The 20,995-nt window shown below is 46.6% G+C and overlaps 1 protein-coding gene across 1 annotated transcript; it reads left to right on the top strand.

The window, feature by feature from the left end:
• The first annotated feature begins 8,839 nt into the window (after positions 1 to 8,839).
• LOC146199239 (uncharacterized) lies at positions 8,840 to 20,238 on the top strand. Its single transcript, XM_084592737.1, has 3 exons — positions 8,840 to 9,330; positions 18,985 to 19,135; positions 19,506 to 20,238. The coding sequence occupies exons 1-3, from the start codon at positions 9,275 to 9,277 to the stop codon at positions 19,728 to 19,730; spliced, it is 432 nt and encodes a 143-aa protein (XP_084448863.1). The 5' UTR covers positions 8,840 to 9,274; the 3' UTR covers positions 19,731 to 20,238.
• The last annotated feature ends 757 nt before the right edge of the window (positions 20,239 to 20,995 follow it).

The following is a 20,995-nucleotide window of genomic DNA, read 5'->3' as shown; positions in this document are numbered from 1 at the left end:
GGCATGGTATGTCATTTATTGGCTGTTTCTTTTTCGCATTTCCAACTCTCTTGGCACAGCGTCATCTTCAAAATCGGACCTGGGAGCACAATGTCTAACACTTTCCGTCCGACGCCGCCATGGAAACTCGGTTGCATATTCATTCTGCAGCTAAGCTTGATGACACGAAAAGTTAGGGCGGCGGCGGTAGCATCTTTAAGCTGAAAGGCGAAAAGAAGGCGTGTGCAATGCGGTGATATCAGTAAATAAATATATAAATAAATATCACTCCACACCATTTCCACAAGCCTGCCCATAGGTGAAGCGAAACTCCAAGCTTCCATGCATGTTCACAATATATGTTTGTGTCAGGTTTCTCACTAGTGAGGATAAAATTGTGTACTCGTAAATGGTGGAGCACGCAATTGAGCTCAATTGAAAAGAAATGGAAATTAATTTCATTCTCGATTGACACTTCTATTGAACGATAACATATTTTTCAGCAACGATGCCACTGCGGCGCGAAAGGCTCCTGCGAGCTTGTCATTTATCGCACTAGCCTAAGCAGATGCGGAGCGATGGTCACGCGGCCCCTCATTTGTTTTTTTCCGAGGGTCAATAGTGCGTCACGGGGAAGCGAGCGACCAGACATGCCTGATAGTGAACAAAGGACAGACATGTGCAAAAGGGCGCCTGGCGCGTAACATCCGTGGGCCTCGACACGGCCCTCCGTGACGTCAGGTGGCGCAGCGATGCAGTTTTCCTTCGCTCCTCCACGCAGTGCAGATCCCGCGAACTTTAGCAGCTGACAGTATATATATATATATATATATATATATATATATATATATATATATATATATATATATATATATATATATATATATATATATATATATATATATATATATATATATATATATATATATAGGACCAAAAGGATGCTCTACCTTTTGACACGCAGCCGGGGTCTTTCGTATTCGGCACGGCCTTTGCAGGCCATGGTTGTTCGAAACTAAGCCCCCGAAGGGGCACAGCAGGGTTAGCAGAGCCTCTTCCAAACGCACACCCCTAAAGGAGCCGGGCGCCGGGCCGGGGGACGCTTGTACCCAATTTTACCGGTGGGTGTCCGGCGGCGGGTTTCGAACTGACCACCTCCCGCAGCCGAGACGGGCGCCCAAACCACTCGCGGTGGCCTTGTGGTAGAGCATCCGCCTCGCATTCGGGAGGTACCGGGTTCGATCCCTGGTGCCGCCGGGTACCCACCGGTTTTTAAATGGGTACAAGCTTTCCCCCGGCCTGGTGCTCGGCTCTTCTGGGGTGAAATGCTTGGGAAAAGGGGTCACGGCCCAAATAGTTGTGACCGAAGCGGTGGCCTTGTGGTAGAGCATCCGCCTCGCATTCGGGAGGTACGGGGTTCGATCCCCAGTACCGCCGGGTACCCACCGGTTTCCAATGGGTACAAGATTTCCCCCGGCCTGGTGCTCGGCTCTTCTGGGGTGAAATGCTTGGGAAAAGGGGCCATGAACCAAACATGTTGGTTCAAGAAAAAAAAGTATATATATATATATATATATATATATATATATATATATATATATATATATATATATATATATATATATATATATATATATATATATATACTACACTGCTAACCTACCACATTTTGTGGAAGACATTTCGACATGTATATAAAGCCCGCCTTAATCAAATTACGCGCTTGCCTCCGCAGCTTAGGGGTGGCTTGTACAGGTTAGACTCAGAGCGTCCCGGAGAGTTTGATTCCCCTTACCCTCTCAGCTCAAAGCAGAAGGCGGCTCCTGCCAACGTGGCCATGGCATGCAGTCTCGTGACGTCAATCAATCCGTCGACCAATCAGTTCTCGGCCATGTCACCTGCCAACTAACACCTGCCAGAGGCATGCCCGTCATTTTCTTCTTTTATTCGCCTTTAGTCTGCTTGCCTTCTGTAAAAACTGAGTAACAGTCGCATGCAACTTGCTTACCATTAGTATTGCAACAAAGAAGATATTACCGTGTGTGCAGTTACTTTGCCGCTGTCAGAGAATTTGCATTTGACGGCCCTGATTTAAATAACTCCGTTGAAAGCGGTCATCTGGCACTCCATTTCAGAAGGAGAAATTTGCACACATTCACTATGCTTTCCTCGTTCTGCGCTTATTATTTTGTGCTTTTAGGAAACGGCAATGTTAGACGCATTAATTAACAAGCAGAAATCCGATATGAAAACTGAGAACGAGGCCGATCTGGCCCCATCCGGTCAGAGAAATGTTCAGTGATTGTTCCGGCAACACTTTCGGATCGATTAAACGACTAAAACGTTCCACCTTGGTCGCAAAAGTTTTCAGTGTTTAATGTAGAGTTGTGTACCGCACTATTATCGTCTCGGGGACGCATTCGAAGACTTCGGCAAGCATTCAAAAGCAACCCGGGGATTCTCGATAGGCATGACCGCTGTCCAGCGCCATATTGTTTTTCTGACTGTTACTCAGAAAAGTTACGGGCTTCCGAATAGTGACGCAAAATTTTGAGATGTCGAAGTGGCTTTTTGCGGTGACGTCAAAATGACGTGGCCCTGTAAACGGATATTTAGCAGAGCTATTCATGCTGCCTGGATGGCAAATGTAAGCAATTGTTAAAAGCTCCATAACGTGCTCTGGAGTACAAAAGTACTCCAGAGCACGTTATGACGATAAGCTCTAATCATATCATGTTTTCAATTGACTTTTTGTGTTGATTGCTGTTTTAATACAGCCAGACAATTATCTTCCTTTATTGCTTTACATTTTACTGTTTCGAGTGTATGGGATACGCGCAAGCGGCGTCGCCCTAGCTTTATGCCGAGATTTCCTCTTCCTTCGCTTTATTTTTTCTCCGTTTATCCCCTGTGCACGTGCACGTTAGTCTACTAGGTATCGTCTAGTTAATCTCCCTGCTATTCTGTTCTTCCCCTTCTCTGTCTCGCTTTCTCAAACATCTTTCGCGCTTCGCAGGAGCCTTTCGCGCATGAGCGCATGAAAATTTAATCAATTGTAAGGACCAGGGTGTGCTGTCCACCTAGTCGGTTACGCGTGTGTGTGTGTGCGTGCGTGTGTGTGTGTGTGTGTGTGTATGTATGTGTGTGTGTTTGTGTGTGTGTGTGTGTGTGTGCGTGCGTGCGTGCGTGCGTGCGTGCGTGTGTGTGTGTGTGTGTGTGTGTGTGTGTGTGTGTGTGTGTGTGTGTGTGTGTGTGTGTGTGTGTGTGTGTGTGTGTGTGTGTGTGTGTGTGTGTGTGTGTGTGTGTGTGTGTGTGTGTGTGTGTGTGTGTGTGTGTGTGTGTGTGTGTGTGTGTGTGTGTGTGTGTGTGTGTGTGTGTGTGTGTGTGTGTGTGTGTGTGTGTGTGTGTGTGTGTGTGTGTGTGTGTGTGTGTGTGTGTGTGTGTGTGTGTGTGTGTGTGTGTGTGTGTGTGTGTGTGTGTGTGTGTGTGTGTGTGTGTGTGTGTGTGTGTGTGTGTGTGTGTGTGTGTGTGTGTGTGTGTGTGTGTGTGTGTGTGTGTGTGTGTGTGTGTGTGTGTGTGTGTGGAAAACGCGCGCGCGCGCACGCACGCTCTCTCTCTCTCTCTTTGCGCTGCTTTCCGCGCTCTACACAACTCAAGCTTACATAAGATGTTAAAACAAGCAGACTTGCCGACTTGACGGTAGCAGGTCATAACTCGGCTGTTCGAAAAAAATGGGCTGCACGACCAGTAGCTAACATTAGTTAATACTTTGAGACTGCGAGCGTTGTCCTCGAAAATGGACCATGCCGGCAGCGCGGGCGCCTCTACGTAAGTGCTGGGGCTACTTCGGAAATTTGTCGATTCCTTTCTGTTTACGACGAGGTCCTCAAACATTTATTTCCTGCTAATAAGTTAATGTGAGAAGCCATCGGCGCTTATGAAGAAAATGCCACTTTCCCCTCCAATCTGCGCCAATTAAGCCACTGAGAATACTCTATTTCCATTCTTGCTCTTCAACTGTAATGCTCCTCGCGTCTCTTTAAACTCGCTCAGCCTCTCCGTGTGTAGCTGCTGCCGAATGTCCCACCGCAAGTATGTCATGGTACCGCAACGCCGCCACATATTTCACTCGCCCTCACTGCAACTCGAGGCGTCCGAGTCGGGGAATGCACCGCAGCAGCGGCTCGGCTCCTGGAGCATAACCGTTTTTCATACTTGGCGCCAATATCCAGTAGTAGTCTAGATGACCGCGCTTTTTTTCTATAATTTTTTGGTCTTTTAATTCACAATGCGTATCCTGACTGTGTGCTCACATAACCTGACACCTTCCTACTGCACACGTCATGCGTGCGTCATAACGTGAGCAAAATGGCGAATTGTATACAATAAGGCCCTCGCACGCTGCAATTATCAATTCAGCCTTTCTTGATAGAACTTCGTTTCTGCGTCGATTCTTAATAACGAAGTTTTTCATGCCTCCTTCAAACTGATAACGTCCTTTATACAAGCACTGTTTGGCGCAAAGCCTATTGGCGCAAACGGTCATCAATCTTCTTGGAAGATTGCACCGCAATCGTCACGCACACATTGCGTGCAACTTGGCCAACGCTATCATTTTCAGATCCTCACCGGCACAGTAACTTTTTCCCGTGACGTACCCTGCTCGTCACCGGCCGATTAGAAGGTTTATTGTGTCCTTTGTTTTAGAGTAGAAACGCAGGGGCGTATTCGCTGACGATATTTTTTTCGCGATCTATTCGTTTCTCTGGTTGGCCCACATCTGTTAGTCACAGCTACTTACTTCGAACTGCCAAGCTAGTTCTTCTCAGCCCATAAGAGGTAAAATAACAGACAGATTTAGAAAATGCGGAGACACACTAGAGTAGGCGTATACCGTCGTACAGCAAGCCTCCTTCCTCGTGCGCAGTGGTATGGAGAAGGGAGGAGGGGGGGGGGGGGGGGGGGAAGAGGCGTCGGCTAAAACGGTATACGTTTCTACACTCTAGTAGGTCTCCGCATTGCTAAATCTCTCTTATAAATGAGAAATAAATATAGCAGTAAAATGCTGTATTTTTTAATCTTTACCGGCTGGCGTACTCGGAAACTGATCTTTCCCTCAATGTGGTTGGTTTGTGGGTTTTAACGTACCAAAGCAACTCAGACTATGAGAGACGCCGTAGTGGAGGACTCCAGAAATTTCGGCCACCTGGGGTCCCTTTACGTGCACTGACATCAATATGGAACCGCTTCTTGAAATGCCCACGTCATGTAGATTTCATGTATGCCCAAGCCACAAAGACACACACAGAGAGGCCTATAGGTCACGTACTATCGCAAATAAAATTTTACTCAAGCCCTTCCTCTAAAAATAAAAGCTATAGTAACCTTTCCTCGCGACCCAGCCACGTACTGTTGCCCCCAATGGACTAGGAATAATCGTCTCCTCGCACCTTGACAAATTTCAGGGGATTGGGTTGCATTTTTCCGCCGATATAATTTTTTTTTTCGCGCCCTCGCGCACCGGAGGCTTTTGATCGTGACTGTGCGTGCTAGAGATATGTACCAACGGGACATCCTTCGACGCACACCCATATCTCGGTACGCGTTCCACTCAAACATTCTTGCATTTCGAAAGCACTTCCGCGTCTAGTTTTGCTTTTGCAGCGTAAGCTGCTATGACTCCCACCGCATCTGAATCTCTGGGTTCCCCGCTTTGAATTTTCTGGAGTATCGACCATTTGCACCATGTCATGGTGTACTCAGGTTGCATATGTAGAAAAAAAAAAGAGCTATAAATTAAGTTAGCAAGCCACTTTCCACTCATCCAGCTTAATGCATTATCAGTATCAACTCAAATAAACTGTTTTTTAGTACTGAGCTCCGCAAACGAAGACAGTAGTTTGAGTCGAGAAAATTCACAGCCGCAAAGTACGAGTAAACAAAGCAAGACGCAGCGATAATGCTGTCCACACTCTGCCCCGGAGCTAATAACGACGCTGACCATGAGCGCAAGGTCCCAACTAACGCATGACGCGTATAGTGTGTTTGCATCGCTCGCGTTGGTCCGCGCGCAGGTATATGGTATTGCATGCACGATGTGGTAAATTCCGTTTGGACACGAACAGCACGCTATGACCTCACGGATTGGGTGCACACACGGCGCCGCTTCAGGTGTCATTTAGATAATTTGGGGGCGCGTATCGTATAGCTCTGGCGCCACGCGTTTTTTTTTTTTTTATTTATTTATCCTTGCAGGGTCACACACTATCTTCGGCCAGATAGGACGCACATCTGCGCTTCTTTTCCCGAGACGTCATGAGACAGATTCGACACCCCTCATGCACGCGGAAAGCAGAGAAATGTTCGAAGTCTTACTGCTTCACAAAAGCTAAACACGAAAGTGTCATTCAAAATATGTACAGGCACTGTCTTGTACGTCATAAGAGTGCCCGGAAAAGAAAAATGGCGCCTTCAATCGCATCTACTGTGCGCTTTCAGCGCACGCAGGTGGTGTTCGCACTTTATAACCTTTATAAACCTGGTAGAAACTCGCGTTAGGATAGGTTTTGCTGGTTGCATGGTGAAGTTGCGTGCATAGCCAATGACTGTTAGGTTTCTTATTCGGTAAGTACTATTATTGTTTATTTTATTTTTATTTACCATACTATAAGCCCTTTCGGGCTGTTACAGGATAGGCATGAACAAAACAAGGAGAAGTTCACAGGAACACGTTTTAAAAATACGCGTCACGCACGATGAAATTACAATAGCGCCTGTGGACAACCAGGGAATCGACGCGTACAAGGAAGGATAATTCTTTCACATGTGTCCCATTTCTGCACGAATCCCTTGCTGATGCAGTTGATGCTTTGTTGGTGACTATAAAAAGCAAATTCAGCTGTTGACCGCTCGTAATTGGGGCTGTGGTTCCGACAGCGACCAATACAGATATAGCGTGAAGCTAACTGCCTGTATCCGGCCGTCCACTTTTATGAGATGAACTCGTGAGAAGGTGCTGGCTACCTATACGAAGCGCCGTTGCGTCACAGTTGCACGCCGAAGTGACTCAGGTACAGAAGTACTTGGAGTTGGTGTTTCGCATGAGCTGATATTTCGCTTCGATGCGCACTCGGGTCGGACGCCTTGGTGCTCTGAAGGGAACGAACACGTATTCGGGTGTTCACCCTAAGAGTGAAAAATAGTGTACTTTTACAAAAATGTTTCTGTCTGCTATTTCATAGCCGAAGCTGCATGAAGAACTCCCTTTTTCGCCTACGATGTTTCCTAAAGACGCCTTCTACTGAGAAACGATTTTCTGCGGCATTGTAGTGGCATAGCAATAGAATCAGCTTCCAGAGTTATGGTTGGAACATGACTACGTGAGAACATAAGGGTATAAGCCGTAGCTTCGAGCCCGCGTATAGTCACAGGAAGCTGTCTTCAAGAATGAAATCCTGGCTATATCTGGATATAGGCTCCTGGCTAAAGGACTCGGTCACCAAGCCTTTGCGCAGTTCAGGCAAAGCCAGTGGAATTAAGGGCCCGAATCTGATTGCCCCAACCGCGGAGCCGAACTACACAAAAAGAATGTGAGCTTCGGTATGCATTGGCCAATAAGTCCGCCAGTGACGATGCTTAAATGCGTTAGCACTGAAGAACTGGGCCGGCTTGCGCGATAAAGTCCGAGCTAAGTTCAGACAGAAACGGTGTCTTTAGTAAGACCGGACTTCTTCAAGATGGCTCGTGTTCCGAACGCCGAAAGCTTCGGTTCGGCTCGTGTTCACCAGAGTGGCTTCCCTGAAAGCCCTCAGCAACCACTTAGGGCATTTTACCTCGTAATACAATCTTAAGGCGCAAAAAGCAATGACACGGATTTTACACAGTGCAAGATAGACGGAATGTTTGCATCTTACAGCGAGGACAGGGCAAGCGCATCCCTGTATTTTCCTAATTTTTCTACTTAGGAACCTGACGTCCTTGTATCTTAACTAAGACGGCGTCGTAATCGTACAAGCGAATTATTCAAGTCAGGACTGACATCTAATCTTGACTCTAGACTTAGGCGGCCTGTCCTTTAGATTCCAGTTAGGTCTGGATTTAGCTAAGACGTCTTACGATCGTTTCGTGCAAGTGGGCCCTGATATCGTTAAGCGTTAACATGTGTTCCACACGGAGAAAGACAACACCCGTCTGTCCATTAAAACAATCAAATGGGTTTCCAGCGTCATACTTCCATTCAAACTAAGCTTATACTTACCTGCCACAAGTTTATCTCTGCTATGTATATTTTTCTCCTACGGCAGAGATAGTTTTTGTAAGCCGTTTTCAGCAGTATATTTAAAATGGTCGCTGTCAACGTCGTGACGTAGCACGCGGGTCATGAATGCAACATGATTACACCTATGGTTGTTGCTCCTGCTCTTAGTCCTTTTCAGCAGAGGTCTTGGACTTCGTGTCTCGACCGGGCACGAGAGACTATGAAAGGGTGCACAGCGAAAGAGGAACAATTTACCGGCATAAGAAGACCTGGTCAGGTTATCTGCTATCTGCGAGGACAAGGAGTCCCTACAACACGCAGCAGCGGCGTCGACATCGGCGTCGCCTAGGTGCGCACAGGAGCCGATAGCCGGTCAGCCGCCTTCGGTGACCACAATACGGGCCAGCCCAGACGTCGCCGCCTGGCGGCTGCATCCTTATCGGGCTCCACACACACCATGAGGGCCAATATCAGCCGACGTCACGCCGTATGTTGCATGCAGTGGAGTCCACGCTGACAGCGCGTAGCATCGCAAGCTCTCCGACGTGCACGGCTCAACGTAGTGCAACATCTCTTCAGTGCAGTACTGCGTTTGTCACTGTAGTACCTAGTTGCGCCCCCAGTGTCCGTATTGCGTGTAATAACCACCCTGGGCCGAGATAAGCAACTTGAAACCACCACGGAGAAATATTCGAGGACGGAAGGAAACGGTGTGATTAAAAGCGCTTGTTTTGCTGATTACATCTTCGGAGAGCGATTCCCGCCAGCTGTTGCACGCTACTAACAGCGCAGACAGGCTCGAATCACACTGCTTCCTTGGCCCTGCCCACCGGGGCCGCAGCACCTGGCCAGCTTCCCATGCGCGTGACAAGGAAGGAGAGCGCGCGCATATTCAGGCCCCAGTAGGCAAATAACATTTCGTATAGGTTCCACGTATGTCTGATGACAACACCCGGATCTGTGGAGTCTGCGGTTACGACACACTGCCCTCTTCAAATTGGAGTTCCGCAACCAGTTCGCAGTTGAGCTGCTTCAACCATGGCTCGGAGCATGTTGCTTTCACTGGTCGCCGCTGTGTTGTGCGTGGGTGTAAGGTGAGTGGAAGAAAAATGTAGCCCTCTTTGCTTGACGCGTGAATAACATTTATGTTTACCGCCGAACGTGGCGTGGATTTAACATACTCGGGTTCTCACATGGTGACCGTATATGATGTAGCAGAATTTCGCAGGTCTTTCTTTAAAGCGTCGCGTCGCTCAGACAAGTTTGGTCAATATGTTCTCGTGATGAAAAATAAATTTCTTGTTCTCCAGTCGCGACGGTAAGCATCGACAACGATATCACGAAAGCTTTTTTTTTTTTTTTTTCATTCTTGAGAAGCCTTGCTAAAAGAGTTGGCATTCTTTTTCGTAAGCCTGGGGTGACACTTTCAAAGTCTGCTTCCGTTTCTATATAACGCCGCTGGGTGGGACCCATGCTGGCTGTTACGAGAGCTGCTGTGCTGTCGCTGAGCAAATTTAAGAATTTTCGATCTCTGGACTGAAAGCAACAAACATAACACACTAAATTACATTCATTAAAAGACTATTCGAAATCTAGCGGGCTCAGACTCCCTTCCCGGTTCGTGCCGGGACTGTAAAGAAAGGTAAGTTATTCAGCGTATTTCTTATCAAGGACAATCTGAGTATAAGGGATGCAGGCTAGAAGAAAAATAAGAACTAGACGTTAGAAATCTTTGTCTTTTCCTAGTATAGCTGTCCAGGGTGCACTTTCTGATTTTCTGGCCGTGCTGCTTATCAGATGACGCTTTTGTTTTACACCGAGATACTATCCTGTTAACGCGCTCACGGCGTGCAAAAAATTTACCGCAGTGGCGTATTCGGCCAGAGGTTATCTAAGTTAAGGTTAATAGGTCAGCAAACAAACCGTTTTAGATTACTGCATTCTCTTTTCTTTTTGGTGGGGTTGAGGTGGGGAATGTATGTATGTATGTATGTATGTATGTATGTATGTATGTATGTATGTATGTATGTATGTATGTATGTATGTATGTATGTATGTATGTATGTATGTATGTATGTATGTATGTATGTATGTATGTATGTATGTATGTATGTATGTATGTATGTATGTATGTATGTATGTATGTAAGGGGTGATTTTATTGTATGGGAACCGCACAGCAACGGCGAGGCGTTGACAAAATAAGCAGGGTGATTTCAGGGACGTACTTCTTCAACTCTCGTACAGCAGGTTTTCGCGACTCTCGCACAGCATATTGCCGTTCGAGAACCGGCAAGCACTTCTGAAGTGAAGTTTGAACAGCCCAATTTCAAAATAATGAAATATGGCCACTGGACTTTAGTGTACTCTGAGATTGCGCAGTACACGGGCGTGTTTGCATTGAATTATGCGTGCATCCGAGTTATGATCAAAGAACCCCAGGAAGTTGGAATTTACCCTCTCATTTACACTGTCTACATATTGCGTGCAGCTTTCGGCGATAAGCCCCACGTATACTACATACCGTTTCACAAAACGATGTTCACTTCCGTTTAGATATGCGTAACACTTCTTTTACGTAGCATGCAGAAACTTGCACCGTGCAGTACAGACATACTGGCCGATAACGCTGATTATGCGAAGGTGTCTGTATGTGCGGAATCGATGCGTGCGTCAGATGCGTGCGTCAGACTTGCGCATCAGCTTGCGTAATATTAGATGAACTCGGATGCGCTCTCTGGGGGGTATATTGAAAGCAGCATAAGCGGCTGCTAATTTCCTACAGGTGGTACAACGCTTGAAGAAAGAAACAAGACGCTTGAAGGGGTGTACCAGTGTAAGCACTCCCGAAGTGTAACTGTTGTAACCGGAGCTTCTGCTTTGTCGCAAATAATATTTTTTTCGATCAATTACATCGTAACTGAAACGGTTTAAAGTATTTCGTGATGGCATAATTTGTTCACTGGTTTCTCTACTGGGATGCTTGAAAAGACTAACAGAGGGATCAGACTTTTAAAGCAAAATGTGAGGATGAGCAACCACCTTCATGTAAGCATAGCTCCTCAATACTACCAGTTGCAAAATTTCCCATAGGGCCCATGTACCGAAAAACGGCGGTTTTATTTGGTCAAAATTCGGATGTTTGCGAATGGTGGCGGCACCCGCGGGCATTAAAGAAAACTGCGTCCAAATTCCAAACTTTCTGATTGTTGATAAATGCACAATCATTATAAAAAATAAAATTAGTTGAAGACTTTCAGCAGCAAAAATTATTAAGATAACAGCCATGTAGGTAATCAAGATGGAAAAGAGGAGAGAAAATTTTGATTTCCGAAAAGTAATGGCGGCTATAGTAAAAAGCTTGTATTGAGCGCTTCCAGATGCCGCGACAATTCATAGACATCCTAAAAATGCGCGCAAAATTCGGTCACTTTTTGAAGCGGAGTTTCGCAACTGGTATGATCCAAAAGCTCTGCATGTAAGCACCGTACTGCAGGCACGAGCACACCCACAAATTAGATTTGATATCATATTAGCTGTATTTGTGCCCTTCTGAAACACACTAGTAATGTACCGACACCATAGCGGCTTGCCATGGGGCTCCGTAACGCTTCCGGAATGTTTTCGGAAAGAATTGCAGATTGAAATAATATGTTTACTTTACCATGGAGGGTCTTTAAATGCCTTCGCATCTCGCGTTGCCTCTTTAGTCCTTCGACGCGATTTGCTCAGTCGAAGTCACAGCTTTTTTTTTTTCTTTTTTTTCGTGTGTATATGTAAGGAACTCTATTGAATCGTGCGTCGACCCAAAGGAAGAACAACAATTGCAGCTTGCAGTACGGGGCATTTACTTCAGCGTTGGGCAACGTCGAATACCTCTGCCCCATGATAGACGAAAAATTCCACATTCTGCAAGCTTGTTGCTGCTTTCAGTCGCTCTTTGATCGAGGGGCTCCTGCAGAACCAGTAAGTGTGAGACGAGGCAGCTTTTGTGCACATTGCTGCAATTATTTAGGTCCGCGATAATGAAAGGTCAAGCGTTTGAATTTGATATCAATAAAGATAGATAACTCCATCCAGACATAAGGCAACCAAGCGTGAATTTAGCGGCAGGTGACCGTTTAAAAGAGCGATAAAAGCTATGTGCTGAGGAATAGAGTCTTATTTAATTCTTCCTCAGCTAAATTTAATCATTACCGTGCGAATCGATTCATCGCAAAAATATTTCGCGACTTCTCGTCAATCGTCCGACGCAGAATCGTCGAATGAGGAAGTACCTCATTTCTTTCAGTCTCAGTATTTACAGAATGGCATTCAGAAAATTGGTTAAAATGAGTTTGGAATTCCCGATTTCTTCGATGCCTGGTAGCCAGTAGCAATGAGCATATGAGCACATGTTGCTGAAAACTAATTACCGAGCTCCAAAAACTGAGTAACCGTACATGCAAGGATCATTTTAACTAGATCGACTTTCGCAGCTATACAGCTTAACAGATAGCATTAATGCCCCACCGCTATGGCTCACTACTGGTTAAGGCACTCGACTGCTGTACCCAAGGGTGCGGGATTGAACACTGCGGCATCGGCGGCCGCTTTTCTACTGAGGTGAAAAGCAATGCGGCACCCGTGTGCTGTGCACGTCAAAAACCACAGGTGGTCGAAATTTCCGTAGCCCTCCACTACGGCGTCTCTCATATAGCCTGAGTCGCATTGGAGTAACTTTAGCCGTATAGGTACCATGGTTGTTGTTTTTTCGGTGAGCCGCATGCTGCATTATGATAGGGCCAGTCTGCCAGAGCCGTGCCTTAATTTCGATTTCTGATGGGGCCTTTGGGTTGGCGTTTGTAATGCCCATGTCACACAGGACTCCTCCGCAGTACTTACAGCAAAAAAAAAAAAAAGCAAAACCAATAAGGAGAAGCGGCGCAGCTACAAGGCAAGTGCAAATGAGATAGATGACGATATTGATGACGATAATAATGATTGGGTAACCTCCGCGAGCGCCATCTGTCAACCGGCAAAACCACTTTAAATATATAAAACAAACCCACCCCCTCCCCTCTAGGCCTCAGGTCATCCTCATGAATAAAGGTTTATGAATGAATGAATGAGTTCAACTAAAGCCTCGTAATACGAAATAAATACTAAATTTGCAAAAAAAAAAACAATGTCAAACAAAAAGCGCACGTACAACAAAACGTCAAGAAGGAAAGAACAACGCACATGGAGCAAATCAAGCACCTTAATCGAGCAAAGCAAAGCATGCGTATGTCGATGCGGCTACAGAAAACATTGAGTCTTCAATCCACACTCCAGATTATTAAAGTTCATTTTAATGCAAAATTAACCCCTAATAGAACTAACTACGCCTAAATATAATATTCCAAATTATATTTGCGTCGGTTTTTTGGATTGTTGAGCTCGCTGGCTGGTGTTTACGTTTGGGCTGCCCCTTTAGAAGCTGGAAGGCCACTGACGACTGCATTTCCCTCTACGGGCCTTTTAAGGCGAAAGCCTATCTTGGCTCATAGCGAATATCTCGCGTCAGCGAGATTTTGAGAGATTCCGCAAGATGTGTCAGTGAGAAGTCGCAATAGGTTCTGACGTCAACCTAATTTTCCCGCTAAGGACGCCGCAATAGACTCAGACAACGAAACCGAAAGAAGCCTTTTTAGGCTCATGGCGAATATCTTGCGTCTGCGATATATTTCTGCTAGATTCCGCGAGATGTGTTCGCGGAATCTCGAAAGAAAGCAATGGAATTATAGCGAGTACATAAACAGGCAAGATAGGGGAAGAAGGCAGAAGAGGAAGAAGAGAAGAAGGAGGAAACGTTTTCGCCATTAAGCACTGGAGCGAAGCTAAGTGCAATTCTGTAACTTTTTCGCAAAGGTCTTGAGGCTTTGCCGAGTAGCTGCGCATCAACCGCGTTTGCAGCAAAGAATCTTAGATGCGAAGGCTTTACAAGTGCCCGTGTGACAGGAGTATAAGAGCAGCAGCCATAAGACAGACAACGTCCATCAAAAGTTCAGCATGTTCAAAGTGGCTGCGCCAATTTGACTGAACTGAAACGGTCTTCGAATAGATGAACGCGCGCAAGAGCTAGCAGGGAGTGAGACGGCCGGTTTAGATCTGCATGCCCGCCCGAAAAGCATAGGTGATTTCGTGCAGCTAGGAAACAGGAGTCGAATGGAAGAAAGGTCCCAATAATTGTACTTGCTAATTGAAGGCGCGGTATATTGAGCGCATTCGCTGTGGGCACCGGATGGGCTCATGTTAGTGACGAGATAAGGCATGTAAGGATCTTAGAGAACTACAGTCGTGCCCCGTTAATATGACCCCCGTTAATATGGACGACCCGAATTATGGACAGTTTTCCTGGGGACGAAACCTTTTCAATGTATTTATGCCCCGTTAATATGGAAACTCGCTGTCTGGACAATGGGCAGAGGAAGAATGCACACAGCCCACTTGAGCCCATGTATTTTTGTCTCGTTAATATGGACAGAGCTTGAAAAAAAGCAGAGGAGTCCGAACGCAAGTGAAAGAAGGGCGCGCCGCCTGCGAACCTACGCGATAGCTGATACGGCCGGATGCTTGAACGAGTCCTGTGGGGTTGAAAAGAACCATAGCGGGCGCGTCGCCGTTTTAGGGAGGGGGAGGAGGGAGCGCAGGAGCAAACCAAGGGCAAGCTAACTAAGACCGACCCCGACAGGAGGGAGCCGGGAGATTTCTGGGTGCAGCGGAAGCGCCGAAAAGAGAGGCCGCAGTCGGGAAAACAGCAGCAGGTGGTTGCAATAAATTCTACTGGACGTGAACAGAGAGGCCGGTAAAGGCGTAAGAAAGAAATGACAGGAAGAAAGACAAGCGCCTAACGTGGCGGCAGGAACTGAAGTTTCTCTTTCCCAAAGCACAATGTGTGTTCCACGAAGCCGTTAACGCTTTTCGGTCAGAGTTAAGACACACTCACGAAGTAGAGCGACAAAAAAAAAATGCGACGAGCACGCGACTGGGACCGGGAGTCCCGTCCTGGACGCGCTTCCCTTTCATGCGCCTGGTTTTCGTCACTGTTGCGCTGCCGAACTGTCACATTTTGCGCCGTCGGCTTCGCTTTGAGTCAACGATGCGGCCTTGACAAGGTCTGAGCTCTTCGTAGTCGGCTAGCCGTCGTTTACTTCAGCTTGCAGTGTTTGTTTCATAGGAACACATACAAACGGCGCCAGAAGGGGCTGTTCGATAGCCCTCTGCATAGCAGTCTGCCAACATGACTCCCTTTCTTCCTTGATTTGGCTTTCACTTTATTTTCACCACGCATATACAGAAGGTTTAAAAAACTACACGTGGTGAGGAAAGCGAAAAAAAAGCTGGTGCGGTGCAGCTTGACTGGCCCCGCCTCTCCTTAAAGTTGGCAAGCAGGACAGCAAAAACAGCTCAAGAACATAAAAGGTAAAAGGAACAGAAAGAGTAAAGGAAAAAAAAAAGGTTAACCAGGCAAAAACAAAAAAGTGCAAAAATCAGGAGCCTGTAACCCTCAATTTTAGTCTAACTTTTGGCATGGCGGGAGTTAAACGCAAAAGAACGGAGCTGAACGTTGCCGCAAAGAGGGAGATCTGTGAACACAAGCGGCAAAAGCCATCTCAGTCAGTCCAGGCCGTGAGGGACTGGGCCCAAGTTAAGCTAGGCCTCAGCCTCGCCAGGTCGACGGTAGCATCGATATTAAAAGACTCCGACAAATGGCTCAACGTCGGCATCGCAGCGTCAGCCAAAGTCCGACAGCGCCCAGCACAGTTCGAAGAGATGGAGTCGGGCTTATTGATGTGGTTCGGGAATGTGCGCGCAAATGGTGCTGTAGTGAGCGACGAAATACTTCAAGAGAAGGCTCGCTGCCTCGGCAACATTATGGGTACATACCGTTCCTTCTCCTCCGTCTTGATAGACTTTAGCTGTGATGACTTACGGAATATTTTGTTCAGTAAAACAAGGTGATGTTTACTGAGAAAAAATATTCTGCGCTCTGTCTAGGCGTGACTGACTTCAGCTACTCAAGAGGATGGCTGACAAGGTTTAAGAACCGACATGGAATTTCGAGTCGACGGATTCATGGGGAAGGGGCAGCATCGACAGCTTGGCTGTTTCCTCGTCTCAAGAAAATCTCAAACAGCTACTTAGCGGCTATCTCCTGGATGATATCTACAACTTTGACTAAACCGGTTTCTTCTATAAGCTCGGTCTATCCGCAACTCTTGCTCGCGGCCCTGCAACAGGAAAAAGCGCAGTAACGAGCGAATTACGGTAGGCCTCATGTGCAATGCGAGTGGGACGGACAAGGTGAAGCCAATCGTAGTGGCAAAATCAAAAAGACCCCGATGCTTTGGAAAAACATTCTCCCCATCTATATACTGTACATATGAAGCAAATAGAAAATCATGGATGACTTCAAATATTTTTAGACGGTTTCTGCAAACATTTGACCAAAAACTAAAGCTAAGCGGTCGCAAAGTGGTTCTTCTCGTTGATAATGCCGGCTGCCACACTATCTCCCCTGAAGAGTTCAAAAATATCAACCTCATCTTTCCCCCACAAACATGACTGCTAAGATTCAGCCACTTGATGCCGGCATAATTAGAGCAACAAAAGCACACTACCGAGCTGCCTTGGTCCGACACTACCTTCGTTGTGCCGAGGAGCAGGAGCCGCAGACAGTAGATCTTCGCTGGTGCTTGAAGCAGCTTAAGCTTGCGTGGGATGCCGTAAGTGAAAATACCATCACTAACTGCTGGCGCCAAACTGGTATTTTACCGCATCAGGAGTTGGACCCAGAAAGTTATAGTTTGGATGATGACATTCCCCTGGCAAGACTTCGAGAATCACTAAAAGAGGCAGGTGCAGCTGACCCAGAGGGCGCCGCAGAACAACTCCTCGCCGCGGATGACGAAGCGGACGTGGAGGAGCAGCTCAGTGACGAGGTCAATTTGGAAATGGCGGCGGGTATAGAATCGGACACTGATTCATCAGCCAGTGAAGAGTTGGTGCTCGAGAGTACGACCAACATAAAGCCTACCATTACGCGTGTCATAGTGCACAAGTCGCTTCAGACTGCACTGCAATATTTTGAGGACAACGATGATAGAGATAATGCACTCAAAATTGCCGGTGTTCTGTATAATTTTGAGTCCAGTGCACACCGATATGCACAAAAGCAGTCATTAATTACACATTTTTTTTCTCAATAAAATCTTTTTAGTTTTTATTCATGACTCGTTATTATGGATGACTCGCTTTATGGACAGTTTTGGTCGGAAACTAAAGTGTCCATATTAACGAGGCACGACTGTACTGCAATACAGACAAAATATGTAGACAATGCAGGCAATAATCTGCGATTCACTGATGGCATTGCCTTGTTAAGTAACTCAGGGAACGAATTGCAGGTAATGATTAATGACCAAGACAGGAAAAGTACCAAGTATAAGCCTAAATATTAATATGCGGAAGGCTAAGGTAATGCTCAACAGCCTTGGAAAGGAACAGCAGTTTACGTTAGGTAGCAAAGTACTGGAAGTGGTAGGCGAATATGCCTATTAGGACAGGTAGTAACCACAGAGCCGGACTACCAAAGAAATAACTAAGAGAATAAGATTGGGATGGAGCGCATTTGGCAAGCACTGGCATATTATAAACTCACCAGCATCGCTCAAGAGAAAAGTATATAACAATTGCATGTTATAGGCACTTTCATATAGTGCTGAAAGTGGAGGCTCACTAGGTTGAGGACAATGCTGTGGAACAGAAAATGGTAAGTGCAGCGTTAACAGAGAGGAAGCGTACAGAGTATGTCAGCGAAATAACTCAAGTTACTGACATTCTAGTAGACACCAAGAAGGAATGGGCACGTACAGGGCATGTAGTGCGAAGAGAGGATAACCAATGGTCGCTAATGGTAACAAACTGGATTCCAAGGAAAGGAAGGCGTAGCAATGGGGCGCGGCAGAAAGTTAGGTGAGAGGATGAAATTAGGATGTTTGCAGGGGTCAAGTCGGTGAAGTTAGCACAGGACCGGATTAATTGGAGGAATACAGGAGAGGCTCTTGCCCTGCAGTGGTTGTATTCCGTCTAGTGATGATGATGGTGGTAGTAGTGGTGGTGGTGGTGGGAGTGACGGTAGAGGCAATTCAGGCAATGTGAGCACGACCAGAGCAGTCGCCTTGCGGACATCTGGGCTATCTTGACTGAAGTCAGTGCATTCAAAACAGACGTACAGTATTTGTCAAAAGTGTATACAGCCCAGTGGGTATGCTTCCAAACCACTTCGTGCCGCTTGTAATGCATTTCTTGTGTTCCCAATCTCCTGATGGTAAGAAGATTTTTTGTGCCACCCTTTCCAATAAGAAGAACCTCCAGTAATGCTAAAGCAGCTCCACTATGGCTCAGAAGTAGATCCCCTGGGCTCTAAACATTTGTCAAAGGCTGTACGTATACTTTAAGTCGGGGCAGCAATGAAATCCTCGGTTTGAAAGCATCAGCTTAGTTTGCCTTCTCTTTCCAAAAACGGGCACCGCTGCTTCTGAGGAAAACTCCACTATTCTAGGGACCGATATATGTACAGCTGCTCCTTCCATGACGTAAGCGTAGCTCCCAACTAAAGAAATGTAATCACACGGCTCCGGCGGCGTACCATATACCGGGTGTCCCTGAATTCAGCTCCGCATCAGTTCAGGATATATGTGGCATTGTGGTCTTTGAATGCAGGTGCCAGGAAAGCAATGAATGCAGCTGCATCGTGGTGCTGGAACAAGGGGGCGCTGAACCGCTGCAGCTGTACAAGGAAAGCACCTCCATCGTGGGCAGCCTCTGCACCGACGCCGACTTCGAGTTCTGCAGCGATTTCTGCAACAAAGAGGCAAGTCTGTACTGCACGCTCTGGCCGCAAGACATATGTTTAACCATACTGTATATAAGCAGTGGGAAGCAAACGTTTTCCTGATGTGTCCAACACAGAAGAAACGTTTTTCAGAAGTCATGCCAGCCAATCGCCTGAAATGTCTGCGAGTATTACAAAACGGCAATTTACACGGTACTTTATAGGTATGTGCGCTTCTTAAGCCAAGCGCGGTGCTATAGCTTTAAGATCTACTGATGCTCGGTTGGTAGCTGTCATAATTTTTCTTGCAGACACTGTTCTAGTAATTCGTCCAGAGCAGTGCGCTTCTTTTTGTCTTATTTTGACATGTTTCACTCGTCATTCCCTCCCCTGCACCCTCTCTGAGCAGATGACCTCATTCACGAAAGACCTGAAAGAGCCTCTAGCCCCCGCCAACGAGACACTCGGCCAGAGCTTGTGTAACTTGGCAAAGAAACCGGTTACTGGTGGGCTCGTCAAGCTGGCCGCCACCGTGTGCGACCAGGACGCGCGAGAAATTGACCTGAAGCAGACGCAGAAGCTATGCTGCAACAAGGATGTGCAGTGGGAGCCATGTGGCGGTGGTAACCAGTGAGTGACAAACAGCGACTACCACCCCATATTTCCTTGCTACAGTGGCCGGGGCTGCCTCCAAGGTGAAGCACAACGACTCGAACACCCTGCATCTTGGAGGTTATTCCATGAAGCAAAACATTGTATTTCCATTAAGCTACCATATCGGCGCAACCAATCCGTAGCTATATACATACATCTCGCTTAGTCTGTGAAACGTGAAAATGGAACAGAGTGTTGCAGTGGGAATGGATGTTACATAAGGCGCGTTTTCTTGCACCTGAAAGGACTGCAGGTAACTGTATCAACTACGACATTGCAACCATATAATAGTGTGACGGACCTGTTCAACGAGGATGCTTTTTCGGCCGTCCGAGAGTCTCGGGGTGACGGTGGACTCCTCCGACAGGACGTTTGCCAAACAGTGTTCGTGGGATCACATTTTTCTACACAAAGTAAAAAGCAGATGTTAGACGCACCAGAATATTGCACGTGTGTCTTATGCAATAAAATGACTACCACTGCCTGCATTATATATTCATAAGTACCCACAGCTTACAAGCTGGAAATGTATGAAACTCTAAAATCCGGCTTTGATGGCTCACCCACTGTCAAAAATAATGCCAGACATTGGGGTCAATTTCCTTTCTGCATGGTTCGGGATTCCTGGCTGAATTGTTTGGTTCGCTATACTACAGACTTTTAGAATTTCTTAATAACAGCACTCGTCAAATGAACTGGCGTGCTGAGCCTTCTGTCTCTCGCAGCCTTACAATTCGGTTTTGTATATTTTTGCATGCGCGAGATGCGGAGTTCGAATCCCTGTGCCTCCGAGTAGCCACCGATGATATAATGTGTACAAGCCCACACAGGCCACCGACCAATCAGCGTCTGGCAATGTCACCTTACGCAGACATTCTCGCGATCTTTCACTCACAACTCTAACGCCGACGCCAGGTTTTCTTCACAACGCGGCCCTCTCGCATTGAAACTACAAAAAAACGTCGTTCAAAACTGTTCGGAAGCTGCATTGCATAAGCGTGGTTTGTTCGGTGCACGCTTTCTTGTTGGTGTGGAGAGAAGCTTTTAGGAGGCACAACTCCAGGTGCACGCGTCTGGCGCGGGCGACCAGCAAACGCCACGGTGGAGAAGGAAACGACGCCTGTTTTCGCATTTAGCAGATGACACTATAGCAACGTGCCTTTCGAATGCAAAGGTTGGGCGCATGCTTAGACAACTAAACATTATAAAATGTAAAGAGGGATATATGAACAGAGATGAAGAATA

This window comes from Amblyomma maculatum, chromosome 2, assembly GCF_055883805.1.
Source record: "Amblyomma maculatum isolate TAMU_Amacu chromosome 2, ASM5588380v1, whole genome shotgun sequence".
In the NCBI taxonomy this organism is placed as follows: Eukaryota; Metazoa; Arthropoda; class Arachnida; order Ixodida; family Ixodidae; genus Amblyomma; species Amblyomma maculatum.
This window is presented reverse-complemented; position numbering and strand designations above follow the sequence as displayed.

Coding starts and splice junctions, on each gene's coding strand:
- LOC146199239 (XM_084592737.1), top strand. CDS start 9,275: ATGGCTCGGAGCATGTTGCTTTCACTGGTCGCCGCTGTGTTGTGCGTG. Junction 9,331..18,984: donor GTGTTGTGCGTGGGTGTAAG/GTGAGTGGAAGA, acceptor CTTTGAATGCAG/GTGCCAGGAAAGCAATGAAT. Junction 19,136..19,505: donor GCGATTTCTGCAACAAAGAG/GCAAGTCTGTAC, acceptor CTCTCTGAGCAG/ATGACCTCATTCACGAAAGA.